Raw genomic sequence first — 21,365 nt, forward strand, 5'->3', positions numbered from 1 at the left:
GGTAACAAGCAAAACAAAATAATTACTGTCTTACGTTTAGAATTCTACGGATGTTATATCATCATGTTGCACTTTATATTGGTTTAATATTAAGAAATGGTGAAATAAAACTGAGTTGACTCAGCAAGTAATTTTTAGCCACTCACAGATTTTAAACTATTGATGCTTCGAATAAGTCGCCGCAAGGATGATTGATCCGCACATCAGTCATTTGGGCTTAGCGAAAACACGGACCCGAGCTCAATATTCTAAGGACACTCATCTACATCTATATGTCACACACACATACCCCTATACAAATGCTTTTGTAAATAAAGACGTAGTTTAAAGAGACAAGTATAAAAAAACCTCTAGTTTGTGAATATCTTATATTTATAGAGAATGTGTTAAGTAATTACGAAAGAATATTGAATTCAAAAAACTTCCGCTACAGAAATAGATTCTACAAATTCGTCAAAGACATATATAATTGCCCATGCTAATTATACTCTGGAAGTATGCACTGTACGTCAATGTTTAATTTTAAGACCTAAACTGCCTCGAAAGTATAAAAATTTAAAATATTGCGTTTCGATACTTCGTCGTGTTGCGCGTCCTTTGCTTATTTTTTTGTTGTACGATAATAATGAAATCAGTGACACGATAGACGCTCGCATTAGACACGGCACGGCGGCAAAAGGATTTAACTGAAAAGAAGGCCACGGCGTAGTAGGCCAACGTGGGGTATTGATTTCGATTCGCCGGAGTGCTCTCTGCATCCGCGCTTTCAGTGTCACTCGAGTACGGCGTAGATGCAGGAATGGGGCGGACAAGGGTAACGGTGTGGCGCGGTGCGGAAGGGCGACCTGGCCGCCGCTCTCATTCAGAACGGCGCGGCGCCGCGGCGGGCTCATATTCCGCCGTGCGACGCAAGATGCTCGACGAAAATGATGACGGGAGCCAGAACACTCAAGGGACGCGAGTCTCGCAGATTTCCGACGAGGAAGAAGTCGAGATCTCCTCGTCGCAGTACCGAAACGTATACGAGAGCAAATTACCATGACTAAATCGGATTTTAAATACGCTGATGTAAATTTTTATTATATCGTTATATTTATTAGCTTTTTATAAACGAAATTTTCTAAGCAAAAAATTAATAATTTGGCATCTTAAATACACTAAATCGTACGTATTGCGCTTAATTCTTAAGATTGACTGATGATGCAGTACCTGTATTGTAATCGTTTGCAACTCATCATGTCTTTTGCTTATGATATTTTTTCTACGATTATAATAATTACTAAATATAATAAAAGGTAATTTATTAAAGTATTTAATACAGTTACTATATATTTGTAGAAATAAATAAATTGTATCTCGAGCTATTTCTGCGATATCAAATCAGTCAAATAACAGTTTTTTCAAGATAATCATTATAATTATTCTTTATTTAAATTGCAATATCAGAGCGTTATTTGCATTCTATGTTTGACTCATCGATTTTAATTATATCTTTCCAAAGAAACTTCGCTACTGAAAAGGCTCCTTTAAACAAGGAGAAAGCTTCAAACTTAATTTGCTTTTTATAACAAGTAAATTATCTCATAATAGGAATACGAATGATAAGAAAACAGCCTCGTTACTGCAGATACTCTTGGCTTATGAATTAATTCAGTAATCAGCCAAGTTATCTGGAATAATATGACTGTTTTCTTTGAGTTGATAATTTAAAATCTCTTTTACTTAACAATACCTATCTCGATTTGTTGACAAAGCTTGATTCTGACGCAACTGACGTTTCTTCGCACGACGATGAGCTGTCAATAAAAGTGCATTGAGGCAACTCGTGACCGATGACGATCTCAGGCAGAGCACGTGGGGCAACGTAGAGCTCGCCGGTAACCGATTATCGCCGAGCACGTGCGACACGGCAATGCGGAGAACTAGTGTGAACAGATCGTAGCAAATACCGGTTTCCCTTGAGCAGAATCGGCTGCACATGCGCATCGAACGAGAGCGGAGCGAGCTTGTGAGAGCGGTGTGTCGTCCTTGCTGAGAATCTCAGGCCTCGTAGCAAGGTCGATTACGCGTGTCTCTGATCGCCGCTTCGCCGAGCCGCCTCGTCCGATCATTATCGACGAAGCTTTCTCGCCTAGTCGTGACAAAAGCGCAGAGTCGTGGGGGCTCGTACCGTTCACATTTCACGGTTACGTGATTAGGGCGAAGATATGAATCTAATCGACGCTAGGACGTCGTTAAATTAACACTAACGAAACGCGACGGTTGTCGAGATTGACTGTCGCGTGATAATAAAGATGTAAACGAGCTAGCATTAAAGTTTAGATGTTGCGACCGCTTATCGAAGTCGGACGGCTCGCTGGTTGCTAACATGTGCATGCGTTCCTCTTTGAAGCTGCGTAGCTGGATGGAAATGTGAGAGGGATTGCCGTTAACGATTTCAGCTTACGCACGCCGGCGCTAAACGAAGACGAATGGATTTTCTCGGTAGGCAGGTCTACGCGCGAAACGTCACGTAACCGAACGGACTTAACGACGTTAATTTCAACGTATCGCGACACATGTGCTAAGATGACGAGCCGAGGCACATTAAGATTTGCGTGATTCGAAATCTTCGAAAGTCGTACGCGTCGGAATGGATAACAGCTAGGATGTATCAATAACGCGCGGTATGATTCCGCGTAATAACGATTGTGTGTTATACAATACCGCGAAATCAGGCGGATTCTTTCGTAGCTCGAATTACTTGATATCTATCTACGAATAGCCTTTTTCCTTCGATCTATACGTAATAATAAGGATTATGTCAAAAGACAAACACGCTCGTATATATGACGAATACATTAATGCTGAATTGGATATATCTGAGAAATCTCATGAAAGTAATAAACGAATTATTTTTAATAAAATAGCTAATTAAACGATTAACAACAGATATAATTAAAATAAAATTAGAAGAAATTAAAATTAATCTTCTCCCTTTCTCTCTTTCTCTTTTCGCAATCTCGCAAAATCTGATGTCAGCTGGCTGGTGCGCTCTGCAGTAACCAAATGGCATCAATGGCGATCTGAGCGCACCTCTAAGAACCTGTAGTTGATACGGGTTTCAAGTACCGCTTTCCAAGTCATTACATTGTTAAATTTACGTGAAAATCCTTGTACACGGGAAATCTCGAGATTTTTAAAGTCTTTTTTTCTCTCTGCGGTAACACAAGCTCACGTTTTCACGCCAAACCGTGTACATGATATCGTGTTAAAACTTACAGTAAACGACCGTTTCGGCCAAACAAATTCAACCGAACATCAACCAATGACATAATGTGCGCCTTTAAATAGAGAGATAAAAGCTATAGTGCTGTGTAAATATTTTAAAAAATTAGACTTACACCCCTATGGCTTTTACCCCTCCAAATAAAAAAAACATAATTATACTGAATGTATACAAAATAGAAAACAATAGGCGTTTATCTTGTACACGTAAGTGAATCGCGCGTACCTATCATTAATCTATATTGTAAATGTGTACTTGGCGCCTTTTTTTACCTGTTTTGAAAATTACATTTAGGTACGTGGTATCATTAACAAAACAATATTTTCACAAGTTTGAACTATTCAGTATATCCGCTGTGATCTACTTTTCATTAAAAAGTACTCAAACATAAATTACGCGAGAAAAAAGGCTCAGAAAGGCTTTATCCAAGAATCGTTACGTTTCTTCAATTAGTAAAAACGTACGCTAACATTTATATATTGACCCGCTAACTTAATCTTTCTTTAGCAGAACATCAATTTTTTAAGAAAACTTACAAAGCAACCAATTTTTTCTTCTTTGGCAACTTTTTAGCAACAAATGAGGAACAAATAAAAATATTAGTTAGAATTAGTTCTGCTTAATTTGTTCCGCTAACTAATAAGACGTCGCGCCGCCAAAAATTAAATCCGGCTCGTCACCACGCCGCTGTGTGTATCAACATTGAAAAATCAATGGTAACTCGTGACGTAGGTGTCCCGCCTCAACAGCAGCCAATGGATGCGCTCGTCCGTTCCCACCAGTCTCCGTCACGACTCGCGAGACCCTCGCTCGTCCACGCGCGGGACCGGCGTGCTTATTCCGTAGCGAACTGCCGCATTGTACGGACGTGAAGTTCAGAAACGAATTGCCGGAATAGGCGAATACGCCGTATATAGCTAAACGAAACGAACAGAGAAAAGAAAGACGCACGCACACATCGCAAACGCACTTGTGCAAGCGCGACGTGTATTAACTTTTCCAGTTCGATCTGCAGGACGTAACGGTCGTCGTCACGGACGTCAACGTCGTCAGCATCGTCAACGTGAATCGACATCGCTCGCGATTAATCACGGAGCGGAATTGTGCGATCGCGAATCAGCGTCGAGAATCCGAACAAAAACCTGCCGACACGTCAGTGTAAAGATCGGCCTTCTCTCTCATTCTCGCATAGCAAGGTGTCAAAACTTTCTAGAAAAGGAGAAGTCAGGATAAGCTACGAGAAGCTACGAGAGCGACAGAGAAAGAAGAAGGTAAAGGGAGGGACGAGCCGACCGAGCAGACGTGTGAAACGGAGACGGGACAATAAAAGCCGACGAGATGGCGTTTATGATGCCCGTGGTGAAAAACGAATGGGACATTTACAAGACTAATCGGAATCGGCGGTCGTCCGAGTGCTCGAATCCGCAGGCCTGTCGCAGCCGGAAGGTGAGTGAATTGACGTTTACTTTACACGGTGCGGCGTTTTTTCAAATACGCTTCGAGTGACCGAACGCTCTCTCGACTGACGTGAGTGAGACAGGTGGAAAATTGCGGGACCGTTAAGACGCGCATATGTCATCATCATTTATGTTTAAATTTCCGTGCCTCTATTTACGATACAAAGTAGGTAGAAATGTAAAACGGGTAACTTATTCATTATACAAACGCCACTTTCAATTTTTTTTCTACTTGAAAATTCATCGATTTAACCTATTTATACTATTTGTTGAAATAATGATAATTAAATATATTTATTTTAAAAGTGACGTCCGTATAATGAATAAGTACATGAAACGAAATTGACATTAAATAGTAGAACTCTCTTGAGAAATATAAAATTGCTAAAAGTCTAACAAATGTTGTCGTTTCGCAAAGCGCTATAGTTGAAAAACGCTGTACCAAATATAAAAAAGTAATCTAATGTAGGCAATTATGTGCATTATTGGCAATATATTTAAAACACGAAGATGATTCTTCGAGAAAATTAGTATAAAAATTATAATTTCACGCTATCACGGATAAGAAAATTAACATGTACGGTATTAGACAATGGACGCGAAAGAAAATCGCGTACAACTTTGTGCACGACTTTTTTTCGTTTCGTATTGAAAAGAATAGGAGTTTAATCTTTTCATTCGTATCGTACGAACCGTTGCATAACATAGCGATACAAGCCGCCGAAAAAAGATCGGATGTTGATAAACATTAATTATGGTGCGTGATTGTTTCAACGCGTCACAAAATTTCGAAGCTCTCCAAGGCGATTTTAATTTGCAAGATATTATACTAAATTTAGATAACAAACGGTTGTTGAAACAATCCAGTTCATGTCGACAGAGCGCCAGTGACGTAACTGCGCGTCTTCATTGTTAAGTATGTATATATTACTTTAATCGCTTATCGACGGTAATGTACGAGAGAGAGAGAGAGAGAGAGAGAAAAAGAGAGAGAGAAATAAGTTTGCAAGATAATCTAATCTCTCTCTTGAAAACTTACATGCGTAGTGGGGATACCGTTTTACAAAATTGCAAGAGACGGTGACTTTTAACAATGCTGGCGCCAGCGACCGATTTTGATGCGTCATCCGCATATTATATCGTTGCGCGTATGACCAGCGCAACAGCATTGAAAACGTGCACCGAAAATAATGTCCTTTTAGCCTAAGGAAAATCGTAATGCGCATATTTTTTTTTGTCGAGCGTAGTTTTTACACGATTTTGGGATTGCGGACCGACGCGAAAGAATTGCACAAGGTCTCCGTCGGTCTTCGCAAAATTGTGACATGACGAAAGGACAACGGAGGTGATTTTATTGTAAATCTAAATTTTTGCCAAATAGTTAAATCCAAATTCCGATAAAGACGCGTACTATAAAATCTCATTCTCACAGACACTTTGTATATAGAGTCTTTTAAGATTTGTCCCGATACTCTGTTACGTTTTTGCAATGTGTATGCATTACAGTTTTTACATGTTTTTTTGTGTGCGTTATTTTTAAATATAAAATGAAAACAATCTTTTCACATCAAGATCAGAATAATTGAGAGTATGAGAATTAATTTCGAATTACGTAATACGCGCATCTCTAGAACTAAAATTTCGTTAACGTAAAATTAATCTGACAATAACGAGTTTGGCTAGAATAGAAAGATTTCGTATACGTATTAACTTGGGATGTTTTGAACTTGTAAGAGTTCTCTTATGGTTTTTAAAATATTAAATTAAATTTTCCGAGTTTACATTAAAGAGAAGTTATCTCTGTCATAGAAATTTTAACCGCGAGAAAGTTTGCGACATATGCCGCAATGGAGATTGATAGCTTCTTCTAAACTTCAACGTCGATCGTTCTCTTCGCGTCCGGCATTCGTCGATAAAATAGCTCGGAAAAAGTCGGGCCTTTTTTTCTCGTGAAATCGTTGCCGTAAAAGATCAACTCGCCGCACTCGGAACCGGTTTCCCCTTGGCGTCGCTAAAAGTCCGGCGAAATTGTATTTGCAGACACCGAACAAGCACAGTCAATAATAAGTGACGATGGGAACCACGTGTCCCGGCGGATATGTGCGCCGGCTAGTTTATTTTTATCACGACGTAGGCAGTTATGCGCATAATGTCGAATTGCATGCGGTACGCGGTTTACTGCGCTCGTAAATGTTATCGCAAATGTCGCCGATGGCATTGCGACTTTTGTATTTATCCGTCATTTACGTATGAAACGAATTTACAGTGTACAGTGACAACGGCAATTACAAATATTAATTAACCCTCCAGTAAGCGCGTGAGAATTTCAAACGTAAAAAAGCGCGTGAGATGTAAATTACATTCCACGTTATTTATTATAACTATAAATATTAAATCAATTAATATTCGTTGTTTTCTGTTTGATATTATTCATTGTTGCACATATCTTAAAGCGCATATTAACATATTGAAATTTCAATTTTAATGTTTTTTTTTTATAATCGGTTCTGTATTAAAATAAGTCTAGAACATTCATAGTTTACAAGTTGTTGTAGGGTGTAAAATTGTAAGATACCCTACGCACCTACGGAGGGTTAACGAGAGTTATACGCGCGAAATTATCATAATCATTAATGCGCCAATAGATACCTATATGAGAAGTTCGGGCATAATAATAATAATATTTTTATTTACCATAGTATTTCCTTATGCAAATGTCACTTATTACTCCGTCTTATTCGAATATCTTATATATGTATATATCTTTGACGGTCATACTTATCCTAAGTAAAAATTTTTTTAAATTCGAAATTTGAGTAATTGAATATCAGAGAATGAATAAACAAAACAATGACAGAATATTAATTATTACAATTTAATTATAAATTATTTTTAAATAATTTTATAAACAGATTTTATTTATGATATAAATTAAATTCAAGATTAAAGTAATGTCGAGGTAAATTGAGACGTTTATATCATATAGTGATCAGATTTATACGAGGGTGAAATAAATTGTTTGTTCAATCATTTCTAATGGACACAGACGTCCCTATAGGTTTAGAACACCATGTACTTTATATATGTGACGCGACATTGCGCAAGCTTTGGTCAGTTGGTTTTGCAATGTATCATGCGGTGAACTTTCATACGGTGAGATTCTCAGTTATCAAAAGTCCCTCATCTGTCGATCCATTCATTCATAATCACGTAATACGTAATAAATATAATAGTGTGTATATTTATATATCGCGTATTTAATCTTGCTGACAATTAAAATTAATAATCTTTCAAAAGATTGATTATCAATATTGATATGATAAAACTCGGATAAAATTTGGATTTTCCAAAATTGTTATTTATGATGTCATATATAATTCTATGAATCATTCGCTATGTTAGTTTAAACCAATTAACGTATTTTGACACATTGAGAATCCATATTTAAATATTCTTCAGTCGCATAATTTGTAAGAAATCATTGTGACGAGAGTTTCATTGTTAGTTTTCTATTCTTATGCTCATATTTTAAATCCTTTGATAAATTCTCGACACTGCTTCGTGAAGTAATAACGATAATTTGCTGATAATAATAGAAGTTTGTTGTTACCTAATGTGTTACATAATACGCTAGACGTGAAGTTTCCTCATGAAGTTTTTTTCTCATTTGCAATAATATTTTAAATTATGATTAGATATAATATTAAGAAAAAAAACTATTAATTTTGTAAAAAAAATTTAAATTTGTACTTTTTTCATGTAGTTAATGATAGTAAGTACAAAATTGGAAAACTTCTTAAAAGACTCGGCGCAAGAATGAAATAATTCCATAACTCTTCAACCGTGAAGAGAATGCTTTATTACGGGAATATTACGGTTTTAACAAGAATCGCGACAAGAGTCATGCGCGAGTGAAAAGAATATTTACAAGGCACAAGGCGATGAGGTGACATAACTGTTTTCATTTTATGTAAAGTTAACAATCTTCGGTTGCGCCCTGAGTATTTTCGCGATGCCGTTTCTTGAACTTGGCCTGCTACACTTAAAGCGAGGATAAAGTACGAAAGCCGGTGGTTTGTAGATGGAAACGACGCACAAAGAATGATCGGCAAAAAGTGAAGACGCGAATATCCTTTTCCCTATCTATTTGTTAAATAAAAGAATCAAGTAGGACGTTTATTTTGAAAGAACCGGCAAATTTGGCAGCAGCTGATAAAACAGCAGCTCTCTCGTATCGATATCTAATCTCATCACCTTTCTAATCTAATAAGTCATGTAATACGACAGAATCCGTTTTCAAAATAAACGCTTCGAGCAGGCTGGAAAAACGAAAGACACGCCGCGCAAAGCAATAAAATCACCTCATCTCAATTGCTTCAAGCTTAAATCTACTTTAATGACTTGAGTCCAAATCTATATTATAATCAATATTTTAATAAATTATTCTGAACTTTCCTTTAAAAAATTAATCTCATGTTTCAAATAGAAATATATTTTTACTGTTAATTCTCATTTTTTTCAAAATATCTATATATTCGCCTGCAGATAAGACGCTAAAATAGTAAACAGTTTATCCTTTTACATCGTAACGCGGAATTTGCATGATAAATACATAATTACATCGAAATTGCACAGCATCACATAATTTACAAGCAGGATATTTTGAGACAATCAAAACGATGGTAAAACTTAAAATCGCAATAGCTCTTATAGCTCCAAGGAAATCAATCCTCTATTTATAAATAGGATAGTCAGTAATATATGCGTTCATACATTTTCCCTAATTATATTATCTTTATCATATTGCGCACACGACACACGCACACGACACACGCACACGACACACGTAGCTATCGAGGGAATCTTACGGGCACGATACCGGCAAGGTTCTCGAACGCGGACAGGCCGAGTCATCTTGAATTATTCAGCGCCGAAGTGGGATAAAGATCGGAAAAAGTATCGTGTATCGCGCATATGACGCACGCGTAATACATTCATCGCGCTTACGGCCGCGGCGCGGCGTACGTGCCCTTCTCCACGTACGATCCCCGCTGAACTTGCGACCACGTGCTCGTATTGTCATCACGGTAGGCAGCGGTAAGTGGCCGATTAGGTCAGATTTGTTTCGTGTGTAAGCTTCCCTCCTTTTACACATACACAGTAACAGCAAATGAGATCGAATGACGATAGCTAGTTCACGCAGTGATTCTCATATTCTCTGAAATAGATTTTATTTATCACCAAGAAATTTTATTCTTAAATAAAAAATAAGAACATCTGTTTTTATATTCTAATAAAAATTTAATAAAACGTTTTTTTTTAATTTTCTTTATTTTAAAGAACTTTATATTTTCTAAACATGCTAAAATTTCTTAATATTTTGCCATATTATAGTTATCTTCTATAATTTCTAGTAGACATGTGAGATGCGTAAAGATTATTTACTAAAATAAATTATTTAAAATTCTCGACGAATATAATCCTTCTTATTCAAATATAATCTTTATTGTCACTGCGACTAACTCGTTCTGTCTACGGCTCCAACCTCACCGAATCTACTCTCGCTGTTGTATTACGTGCGGTTACGCAATCCACATATCACAGGCGAAATGCGACGCAATGTGTACTGATACACGCGCGCAAACGAAGTTTGTTGTCTATAAATGTTTCTCACTTAATCTTACCGCGATCCCTGACTCATATTTATAAAGAACCTCTTATCGAAGCGTTAAAGTGAGATAAAAATAGAAGTGTTGAAAATAAGAACAACGATCGATTCGCCGTGTTATCGGTGTATAGGACAAGTTCAGAACAGGTGTTCGGAACCTATTTGCCACAGTTCGTTTGTTCAACGATTCATTAATATTCCGAGTTTCACATCGACCGCAATGAATAAATCTATTCTCGTTTAATAATTAACATCTGTGCATAGCTTAAAGTTTGTCAATAATAGATAACGTACAGGTTTATTTTTTTTTTTTTTTTAATTAAAGCATTTACAAATGTTGTAACAAATTGCAGAAATAATTAAATTTCTAAATAATTACCTGAGAAAAAAACAAATAATAATTTAACATTATATATTAATTTAATTCTTCAAACAAATCGAAAATAATTAATTCCATAATTAAATGTATTTTGATTATTAATGCTAGCAGGCATATATTTCATTTATTGCCAGCTTTCGGAATTAATTCGAATATGATTTACAGAGATTTTTGGAATATTGTTATCGAAATTTATATGTAAATCTAAATGCATAAATTTACATCTAAATTCAGCATTATTAACAAATTTCGCGGACATTTTTTAGTAGTTCTCCGATATGATCCGCGTAAACAAAAAAAGCTCGACGAAAGTGTGTGCGTGGTTATAATTAGGCGTTGATATAGCCATATCGCGATAATCCATGCACGTTGCATGGATTAAAAAATGCGCAGTGTACAAACTAACAGCTTCGCGTTATATAATTGGTATAATGATTTCTCGTGAGATTGCGTTAATGGCCAGAATGCGTTCTGGCAGTAATAATCGTATCTGTCTCGTACTGCGTACTTGCAACTTTCAATGTCACGTGCTCGAGTTGGCTCTAAATATCGACATGGAAGGACAAAGAGTTGATTAAAAATATCCCGTTCACGCGTTTTTATAACGGTAGAACGCATTATCCGTGACGGAAATTAACTCTTCATTATGTATCATATACAAAACGAAGTTATACATTATAGATATATTTTTTCTATATTTAATCGTTATTATACGATAGAGACTAATTGCGAGATATATTAGTCTGTTTATATACAGGGAAAAATAAACATTCTACAGCCAAGGAAAGCACTTAGGTACTTATGTCATTTTATTTCTTTTCATCAACGTACGGCCGAATCCGCGATAATTCAGACACTTGTTAACTTTATCCTTCGTGCGTATAAATAAGCGCGAAAAATATTGTTCTGAATAAACTCGGCGCTCGCTCTGTAGAAATTTACTCAGGTAACTGACTGAAAAAGTCGTTTCTCTTTCCTTATTACCATCAATTTAAAAAAAAGAGGTATAATAGTTCATATCTCTTCAAGATAGACCGGTTTTAAAATACGTTCAAATGCTCTATCTAAAATCAGACGTGGCCGATATTTTATTCAATTAAAAAGAGCTCTGTTGGGGTAATTTATACTAAGGCAATATTTAGAATTCTAGTTCGATGAAGTACATGTGACGCATTTGTTTCTTTTAATAACAGTTATTAGTGTTTCAGCTATATATCAAGAAATAAATACATATGTATAAAAGTTATTTATAAAAAGGATCTTTATAAGTTTAATGCTAATAATGCACATGATAAGACAGCGATAACTAAAAACGAGCTGATTACTGTCGTAATCATGGAAAATTTTAGCCAGGAAGTTTTCCTCGTGCTATAATCCGGAACATACATTTTTCTGATCGCAGGTGTCTGAATGTTCCAAGTCGGAGGGTCCGTCATTGTCGACCTCCCCCGGTTCCGATTTTCTCACCTCGCCGGCGCATCGGTCCACGACCTCGCGGCACTTCTCGAGAACGTCCTCGAGAGCGTCCCAGAGCTCTCTTCAGAGCCCGAGCAAGAGCACAGGCACGTCTCCGCCGAAGACCGGCAGCTCAAACTCCCTCAACAAGTTCCATAATCGACTGGTCGACAAGCTAAAGCGCTCGTTGAAGAAGGCGGAAGATTGCGCGGAAGATCAACGGAACCTATCGTGAAACAGTCAAGGGGTTTTGGGCCGGCCGCCCGCGTCCGGCTCAAAACCGATCGAGATTCGACGCACTTCGGCACCCGTTAACGTATCCGAGTCGAGCCGCAACGTGGTGGCACGCTCGTGTCCGGATCGGCCTTCAGCTTGGTAAAGGAGAAAGAAAGGAGGAAGAGATAATAATGACGGAGGAAACGGGGAATGTGTGCGAATACGAGGGAGAAGAATCGAGAGAGAGGAAGATGCACGAATGTATGAAAGAAGAAGGAAGAGAGAAAGTTCGCACACGTTCAGCTCGAAAGCGAGCACGCTCAAGTTTGTTAGCCCAGTACGGACAAGGAAGAGAAGAAGATGGTTGAACGGTCCTCGAGCCGCGTGTTCGGCTCGCTGGATATCGATAGTCGATCGTGTCAAGAATCTTCGCGGGTCGAGAGACTCGATCGAGCGATCGCACGATGGTAGCATTCGAGAGGGCGAAGAGAGCTGCTTGGGACGTTCCTTTTGGACCGCAATATCTGTAAGATGGCATCCAGTTTCGTGACAACGTCGGCGTATAAAGGCCAAACAATATCGATGAGCCAATATCGAGCAAGAATCTGATCTTACGTTCTCTTGGATTTTGAGAATCTGTTTAAGATGGCGAGAGAAAAGAGTGGAGGCAGGAGAAAAGGAACGAGGAGGACGGAAGGATCGCAACCGATCGGTCGATCGAAGTGAGAGCGAGGATTTCGGGAAATCATCGAGATTCGAGAGTCGAAGGATAATCGTGAAGGAGGAAGGAGTCGGCGGAAGGAAGCGAGGTACATAATAATAAAACAGGATTACGTATCGAGATCGCACGAATCGCGAATGTTTCGCACGTTGAATGTCGCGGACTCGCGGTTAGTCGCGGTTACGGAATAGTCATTTGAGTTGCCAGACCTAAATGTTAAGTTCCTTAATCGCGCGCGTGATTTCTCGTGCGCGTCGCGCTCTATACGTTGTTCTTTTCCTAACGTAGGACGATCGGGAACGAAGATCGAAGAGAGAGAAAGACATTCAGCGGGCGCGAAGGTGTTTCCGGTTTCCGTGGGAAGGACATCATGAAGATGCCCGAAAGACATTCAAATCTGGTATAATAATCTGATATAATAATCTGGTATATATAAAATCTGAAATCATAAATTGGTACAAAAATTATTCTAACGTTTTAAAATGTTCCTCTATACCCCCTAATCTTTTCGGCATCTTTCGAGCATCTTTCAGGCATCCTTTTGATGCTGATGCGTTTATTATTTCTTCACTTGAAAATTACCTTCGCGTGGAACACGTTAACCGTGGAAACAGAACCGCATATCTCCAATCGTAACATCCAATTAACTTTCTCGCAACCTAGACTGAAAAGCGTTCTCTAATCAGTATACGTCACGCAAAAAACCGTTAAAGAGGCTCGTACTTTTAGCGCGCTGAGCGCGACTCTGTTCGGTTCCGGTTGCATTATTTATTTGCTTAATTAATACACGAAGTATATATTCGGCATGAAATGAGGGCAGAGTCGGCGCAAGATGCGCGGTGCGAATACGGGCCAACGTACAAAAGAGAGAGTCGTTAGCGTAAGAAGCGCCGCGAAAATGTCGTTTTTATCGTAGTGTCAAACAGCAGCGAGGCTCATTCGTTGTTGTTCGAATTAGGTTCGAGTTTGCGTGCCGGAAGCAGCAACGGCAGTTTCTCGCCTTTGCGGGATCGGATTCCTGTCGTGCGGAGGAAGAATACTGCTCGTGTAATTCAGGAGCGCGTATGAATGTGCGCACATGCGCGCGCACTTCGGGTCGGATCATCGAGCGTGCGAAGCCTAAGAGAACCGATATTATTTTCACGTGTGTCTTTCCTGTTCAACGTCGCAAAATTATATTAATTGTATCATACTTAACTACGAAAAGCATCTTTCGCGTAGAACTGATGCGTCGAGTAATGTGCACGAACATCTGAAAAACAGCCTCGGGTGATGCAAGTATCATTGCACGGAAACAACTTTGATCGTATTCTGCGAATATAAATAAATTCGAGATACTTGATTGACATTTTTAAATTTCTTCGGAGACATTTCGAGCATCAATCTCTCGCGACTGTTTCTCTAAAGAAAATTAGAAACGTATCAAACAATTATTGACGCATATCAAGTTATCGAATATATTGCTGTTTCTTTCACGTTACATGGCGCATGATATGATAGCGCTAAAGTGCACAGCGCGGCCTATGGGGAAGCATGACAGATGCATCCGGTATCATTAACGACGCATTCCTCGGTGCACGCGTGTCGCATTGTAAAAGGCGCGATTCGCGGACGCTATCGTTCCGTAGATTTCCGCTCTTCTCAAATCACGCGCGGGCCGGGTAAAGATATTTTTTTAAACGAATCGTCACTCCTCGCACGTCATCGAAGATGTACACAACGTTTTCCCCCCGAGGAATTCCTCGCGCGCCCGAGTTACTCGTATCTGTTGTTTCGCGTCGTCTCCACAGACCGCTTGTTAATTTTGTCACATGTAATATATAAATATATATATCTATATAGTGTATTGTTTCGCGTTACAAGTCGAGTCGGTCGGTGAGAAAGAGGTGCGGGAGAGGGACGTGTGCCCCTTGCAGATCACACGTGCAACGAACTTCGAGTGTTAAGAGAAAAAAGCGCTATACTTCTGTTATGAGATTTCTCTTGAAAGAAATATATCTTCTTCGCCAAGAATGTGTCATTCCAAAAATAATTTGTCACACGACTTTAATAAATGAGAAAAGTTTTTTTCTTGTGGATTAATCAATTAAATGACAGGTATCGAGTAAAACATATCAAAAGCAGAAACTATATTTTAAAATTTAAAAATTTAACAATAATATAAATTTCAATTTATATAATATTACAATTCAACTTTTTCAATGATTAAATAATCAAGTTAAATTCATTTTCTTGTTAGGACATTGGTTAACACTCGATGTTCTTTGCACTTTACAAAAGTTCCGGTTTTTCCTCGTGATGGGCATAATTTACATGCTTTCTTTCTATCGGTTGCGTATCGGCGATTACGAACTGGGAGCAATTAAGCGATGCCGCGTAACTCTGTGATACCGTAAGCTAAGGTAGAATTTACTCTGCAACGATTAACTGGTTAGAGGAGAGATAGAGATTAGGACGAGATGAACGCTTCGATTCTTCAACGATCGCAGACCAGCGTTCTTTGAAAACCGAAATGACGAGTTCTTCTATTTGGTTGGGCTGAACAACACGAGGGTGCTCCAATAAAGAGGAGATAAATTTTTTTCTCAGGAAAGAGAAAGAGCGTTGCTTTTGAATTTTTTCGAAAAAAAAAACGAAGAAATTCTGACGCACGAGCATTTGAAGTCGTTTACGTCCGTTTTAACGTGTATATAATATTAAGAGTCTGAACTCCGAAAGCGTCTATCGGTTATATTTGTCTAAAAAAAAGTAACGAAAGTTATTTATTTTCTGTCAGAATTTCAAACAGATTTTAAAAGTACAATCCACACGGCATAGAACCCGACTTAATTCGATTTAATATAAAAAGTGAAATAATACAAGAAAAAACAGATTAACATGAATCGATTCGCGCTTTCGGACTCACGTCAGATTTAAGATAAGAGAAAGCTTAGTCGGTAGACGTCACGCGGAAAATTTTGAAAATTTGCGTAGCTCAACCTACATTTCTCTCTTCGGGTGCAGACAGCAGGGAGATGAAGATGAAGAAAAGAGGGAGAGGGAGAGAAAGAGAGAGGGAGAGGGAGAGGAAGAAAAAAAAAGAGGATTGTTTACGTCGGTCGATATGTGCTAAAGCAGATTGAGGATTCATTTTGCGTATGGAGACATGTACCGAATAATTTCCAAAAGTTGCCGCTTTATGTAAGACTGCTTTAGTGAAACAAAAAAGAACACAGAGACAAAAAATAATAATATAAATATCAATAAGTATAGGACAATGTGCCGTGGTGCTGGGCGGAGCATTGGGACACGCGACGTTCAACGGGATCGTATTTAATCCATTTTGCACTTCTTATATAAATTGCAGATATATTATATATAATAGATTTATATATAATAATATTATGCCTTCTGGGAAAGCTTCCGTAACGTTACATTAAGTTTACTTTAATGATTAAATTGGAAGCTACGATTTTTAAGTTTGAAGCTTTTTGGCACTTGGATCTACTATAACAAACTTGTCGACAGTTGATTAAAACTTGACGATATTTCTTGCTTATATATTTTTATTTTTTATTTGCATTCGTTGTCTTAACATTTATCTCTTTCGTGACTCGGTACTGCCATTGGTGCAAGCTGGATATCGCGATCCAATTTCGTGCGCGCGCGTTCCCAAGGTTTCGCCGATTGATTCGTACTGATTAAAAAAAGGTGTTATTAGAATTTAGAAATTGATGAGATATAAAATATATACGATCTATTCATTACGGCGGCCTCGGACCGCGGAGTAAACGTGGATTGGGACTTTTCTACGCTCCTTATTAATGAAATATGCATTGAATTTCCTATTAAGCGTGTACAATCCTCACTTTGATTCAAGCTGTTTAATTATGAAAGAGATCTCGAAAGAGATGTATTTTCGTTTAACGCCACGATCTCTCGATCCACTTTCATTCTACGGTCGCAACGCGATTGCAAAGCTATACACGTGCAGAGATATATGTATACATTATATAATATATAGAGAATAAATAATATATATGCATGCATACGCGCGTAATATATGTATACGTATATATATTATTTATTACGCGATGACTTGACTATTTTTTGTATTACTACTACTGTTTTATGGTTATTTGTTATACTTCACACTCGGGACATTTTGAGCGGATTTTTAGCGCGTGTCTGAGGAGAAGACCTTTGCAAGTTTACAGAGCGAGAAACGTTTCCCCGTGTCCTTTCCTTCCTCTTTGCAGCATCAATCATTTCGGCAAAGGTTAACACGATATTAAGCTCGCCGCATACTACATATATATGGAAATTATATATTCTTGTCAATACGCGATGTGAATTCGGAAGAGGATTATTAATGTACAGAGAGACGAACAGTAATATTTAAATTGTATTCGGTTTTGAGACATTTCATTAAACAAAAATTAATTTATACACCGAAAAAAAAAAAGATTCGTTTCTCGCAAAAGTAATACTTGCGATTACTTCGACGAAGCCTATATAACGTCGTCGTCGATCACTTAAGTACTTTCTCCTCAGTCATGACGATTGAATATCACTGCCAAAAGCCCACAATTATTAATAAAGCAACAAAAAAGTAGCGTAGAGCGGGACCCGATCGGGGATCCCCATTCATTTGGCGCGCTCGAATCAAGCCGTCTCATCTGTTCTTCCCCTTCACTCATACACTATCTCTCTACAGTCTACAATGACATATTTATTTTTCGACGATCGCATATGTGTCGAAGAAGCCCGTTCGCTTTTCTTTTTTCCGTTGGACTTTAGCGCTGACGACGATACTGATTCGTGCCAATGATCGATTATATATATGAATTCTCGAAATCTATCTGGTTTTCTCTCTGAGTTTTTCTTTGGCAGCGACAGAATTACAAAAGCAATATAAAGAAGAAAACTTCGACGAACGAATTAACGTTTATACCAAGCCACGTTTCTGATATTTTTCCTCAGGCAAATAAAAATGTTGAAAAAAATTCCTCTTAGTAAGTCTTGATACAAGTTAGAACGTAGGATTATAATGGTAGACGCTGCAGTGACTCTTGCACGTGTGTAAGTACGTTCGTGTATAAATCGAAAATTAATAATAACCCTGTTCTTTACTGCTTATTGATTCAAACCTCAGTATCGGCTTGACTATTAACGCTATTTCAATAAGGTTCTTTTTTGTACACCTCTGTTCTTTGTGCCGATGACTGTCCACGATTTGTTTATCCTACGCAAAATGTAAATTTTTAGTTTGACAATTCGCTAGATTTGATTGAGAGGAAACGTTGACGCGAAATCGAAATTCAGACGAAGAATCACTTTCGCGAAGATGAAGATAGGTTATCGTATCGTCGTCGAGATCGCTAATTATCCGCGAATTTTGTAGTCGAAGAGAGATGCGAGCGAAAGCGAGAAGATGCGTGCACATTCCATGCGTAATGATTATGCATATATGTATAAAGTAATCATCGTTAGAGTTTGATAAGGAGTTTACACACAACACAATACATACACAACATACACACACACACATACCCACGCGAAAAATGCGCGCGCGCGCCATATTGCACTGGAAAATTATAAATAAATAATATATCTAAAGTTTTTGAAGCTTACAATAGACCTCGGTTTATCATTATTATGTATCGTGATTTTTATGTCATGTTCAATAAATAAGTTTTAAACTACTTAATTTCCCAATTATTTATTCCTGGAACTACTTGAGCCTATATTCTTATCCTTACTCATAATTATGTATAAGATACTGAAGTATGCAAGTACGCACATGGTATTATTTTGAAAATAAAGACGCAAATAAAAAAATGTTTCAAATTATAATATGAACGAAAATTCAACAATTAATGCAGCAAACAATTAAAATATTGTGTTGCATTACGCAGCGGACTGAGACGTGTGAAATAAAGGATTTCAAACAGTATTGTTTATCGTATTTATACGGCTTTACGCATTATTAAAAAAAAAAAAAAAAACAAGAAACAGGAAATATTTAACCACCTGGTTAATAGCTTCTAGAACCTCCATTCAAAGATAATTTTTCTCATCGAAAATGTTATACCTACTATATATATATTGCACATTTACACAATTTTATTTAATGTTATATATTTTTCTATAAGTTTCAAATTAGAATATATTTAAACTCACGTAAAGTAAACCAAGAGATAATTATGTTATTTATTTTTATTACTAAAGCTATTAAGTGAATTATCACCAAAAACTTATTTTCAATCGTTAATTATTATTTAACGTAAAATTTCGATTATAGCACAACAAGATGTATTGATATCTATATATTGACGCAACTGTTGTGAGATATACTTTTATAAGATATTGACATTTCTTCTCGCATTTTTGTAAGATTAAAATTAAGGTCGTTTTATTCTACAAAATTAGATTGAAATTAGAGTTAGGTACTCTTTATTCGACGAAAATGATAAAATTTAAAGATTAACACGATGTTTTAAATAATATTGAGACTTGTTTTTTTCTTACATTTTCCAAAAATATTAATTTCACATAAGAGATCTTTTAAATAATAAATGAAAGCGAAAAAATAGATACTACCGTGTCTCGTACTTTCTCTTATTTCTCTAGCGTAAACTTTCTTTTCACGGAGTTGCATTTGATGATGCAATGATCTTTCCGGCATTTCGTAAATATTATAAAGCAAGTTCAAATCACTTATATTATTCTTGGATCATAAACTACAGTCCAGACAAAAAATAATAACCACTTGTACCGCAAATAATGTAGAACATGTATGTGAACATTATTTAAAAGATATAGTTTACGGTAATGAAAGCAAATGCCGGAATAGTGGCAATAAATTTGTCAGTAACTACCGCTTGCGTAAAATATCGCGTGTCGCAATACTGAAATTTGAGTTTAGCTACGTGGCGTGAATTTATTATTGAGAATCACGCAAGCGAAACTATTAATAAGATAACGTAATGTGCACGAGTGACACAAATCCCGATCATGAAATAAATGGCAGGCAAATACATGATACGCTATTTTCACAAATTAATTTGACTGATACCATCTATAAAGACATATAGCACATGTTATTTCAATACAAATCTCATAAATAAGAAAAATGTGTTATTTTCGTTAAAGGAAGTTGCACCAGGCTGTAGAAAGAATAAACATTTATTTTCTCGTGAAAAGAAGAAAAAAGAAACCAATTTTATACCGATTATTTACTTTTACGTTGCAAGAAACCTAAGATGAGTTTTCACATTTGTTTCTTATTGTCACTTCCAAATAGTAAAAAAAAATTGCTTTAATGATATGATGACTCACGCCACTTGAATGCATCAGGAATGAATCAGGAATGAATCAGTCATCGATGTTACTACTGATAACAAGAATTCTTTCCCTCACTATTGCCTTATTATCGCATTACATATCTAATGCAAGTCATGTTTTATAATCTTTGTAGTCTCTTTATAGTCTCATTAAAAGGATGAATTCAAGAAGTGAGCAATCGAGTAATTAGCTCGAACATTGCATATTGTATGTACTCTGATACTCTCTAAATCTGAATCAGTTAGCAGTGCTGCGAATCAGTAAATAGTCACTGATTCTCAGTGTAAAGGATGCCCCTGATTCAGAAAAGTGGCATTCTTTACACTGATATCAGTGACTATTCACTGGTTCAGATTTAGAGAGTAAATATGATTAAAAAGATGTTCGGTGATTTTACGCTCTGTATAAATCGTCCTAGCTTGTAATCGGTTATTGTTCTTTGGGATTAAAATCTTTTGTCTCTATTCCGAGATAATAGAAAGACGTTGCGTAGATTACTCAATTAAGATTACACAAAAAGAAAAAAAAATGCATAACACATTCGACGTCACACGTGCGACGCAATGAATGCGCACACGTCAGTCATTGCAGAACGCCAGGTAAATTCTCTATCCTTTCGTATTGCGAAACGTATACCACGATAATCTCTTATCGTCATGAACGACGCATTCCTTGCGACACAATTTGCGGACGCGGGACGTTCCAATAATCGCGATCAGCGTCGTAACGTCGCATTATTGACGATAAAGCACGTGGCGCAACACAACCGAAATGTCGGAGATATTCAATCGAGACTAACAATGAAAGCTCGATTATCGATGATGATGCAATTCGGATCTCGACTTTTCGCGCGCCTATAAGTGCCGAGATTCGTT

The 21,365-nt window shown here is 37.3% G+C and overlaps 1 protein-coding gene across 4 annotated transcripts; it reads left to right on the forward strand.

Annotated features, from left to right (window-relative positions):
- Positions 1 to 4,076: 4,076 nt before the first annotated feature.
- LOC139813567 (uncharacterized) lies at positions 4,077 to 18,848 on the forward strand. Of its 4 annotated transcripts, none has more exons than XR_011732174.1 (3): positions 4,077 to 4,714; positions 12,175 to 13,252; positions 13,453 to 18,848. XR_011732174.1 is itself a non-coding variant. In XM_071779141.1 (2 exons), exons 1-2 carry the CDS (start codon positions 4,607 to 4,609, stop codon positions 12,460 to 12,462), a joined length of 396 nt encoding a protein of 131 aa, XP_071635242.1. In that variant the 5' UTR covers positions 4,077 to 4,606; the 3' UTR covers positions 12,463 to 18,848. The 4 variants fall into 4 exon arrangements, 1 of the variants encoding a protein (XP_071635242.1); XR_011732175.1 differs by having other exon boundaries at positions 14,123 to 18,848; XR_011732176.1 differs by having other exon boundaries at positions 16,138 to 18,848.
- The last annotated feature ends 2,517 nt before the right edge of the window (positions 18,849 to 21,365 follow it).

The sequence above is a fragment of the Temnothorax longispinosus genome, chromosome 5, assembly GCF_030848805.1.
Source record: "Temnothorax longispinosus isolate EJ_2023e chromosome 5, Tlon_JGU_v1, whole genome shotgun sequence".
In the NCBI taxonomy this organism is placed as follows: domain Eukaryota; kingdom Metazoa; phylum Arthropoda; class Insecta; order Hymenoptera; family Formicidae; genus Temnothorax; species Temnothorax longispinosus.

Coding starts and splice junctions, on each gene's coding strand:
- LOC139813567 (XM_071779141.1), top strand. CDS start 4,607: ATGGCGTTTATGATGCCCGTGGTGAAAAACGAATGGGACATTTACAAG. Junction 4,715..12,174: donor AGGCCTGTCGCAGCCGGAAG/GTGAGTGAATTG, acceptor TTCTGATCGCAG/GTGTCTGAATGTTCCAAGTC.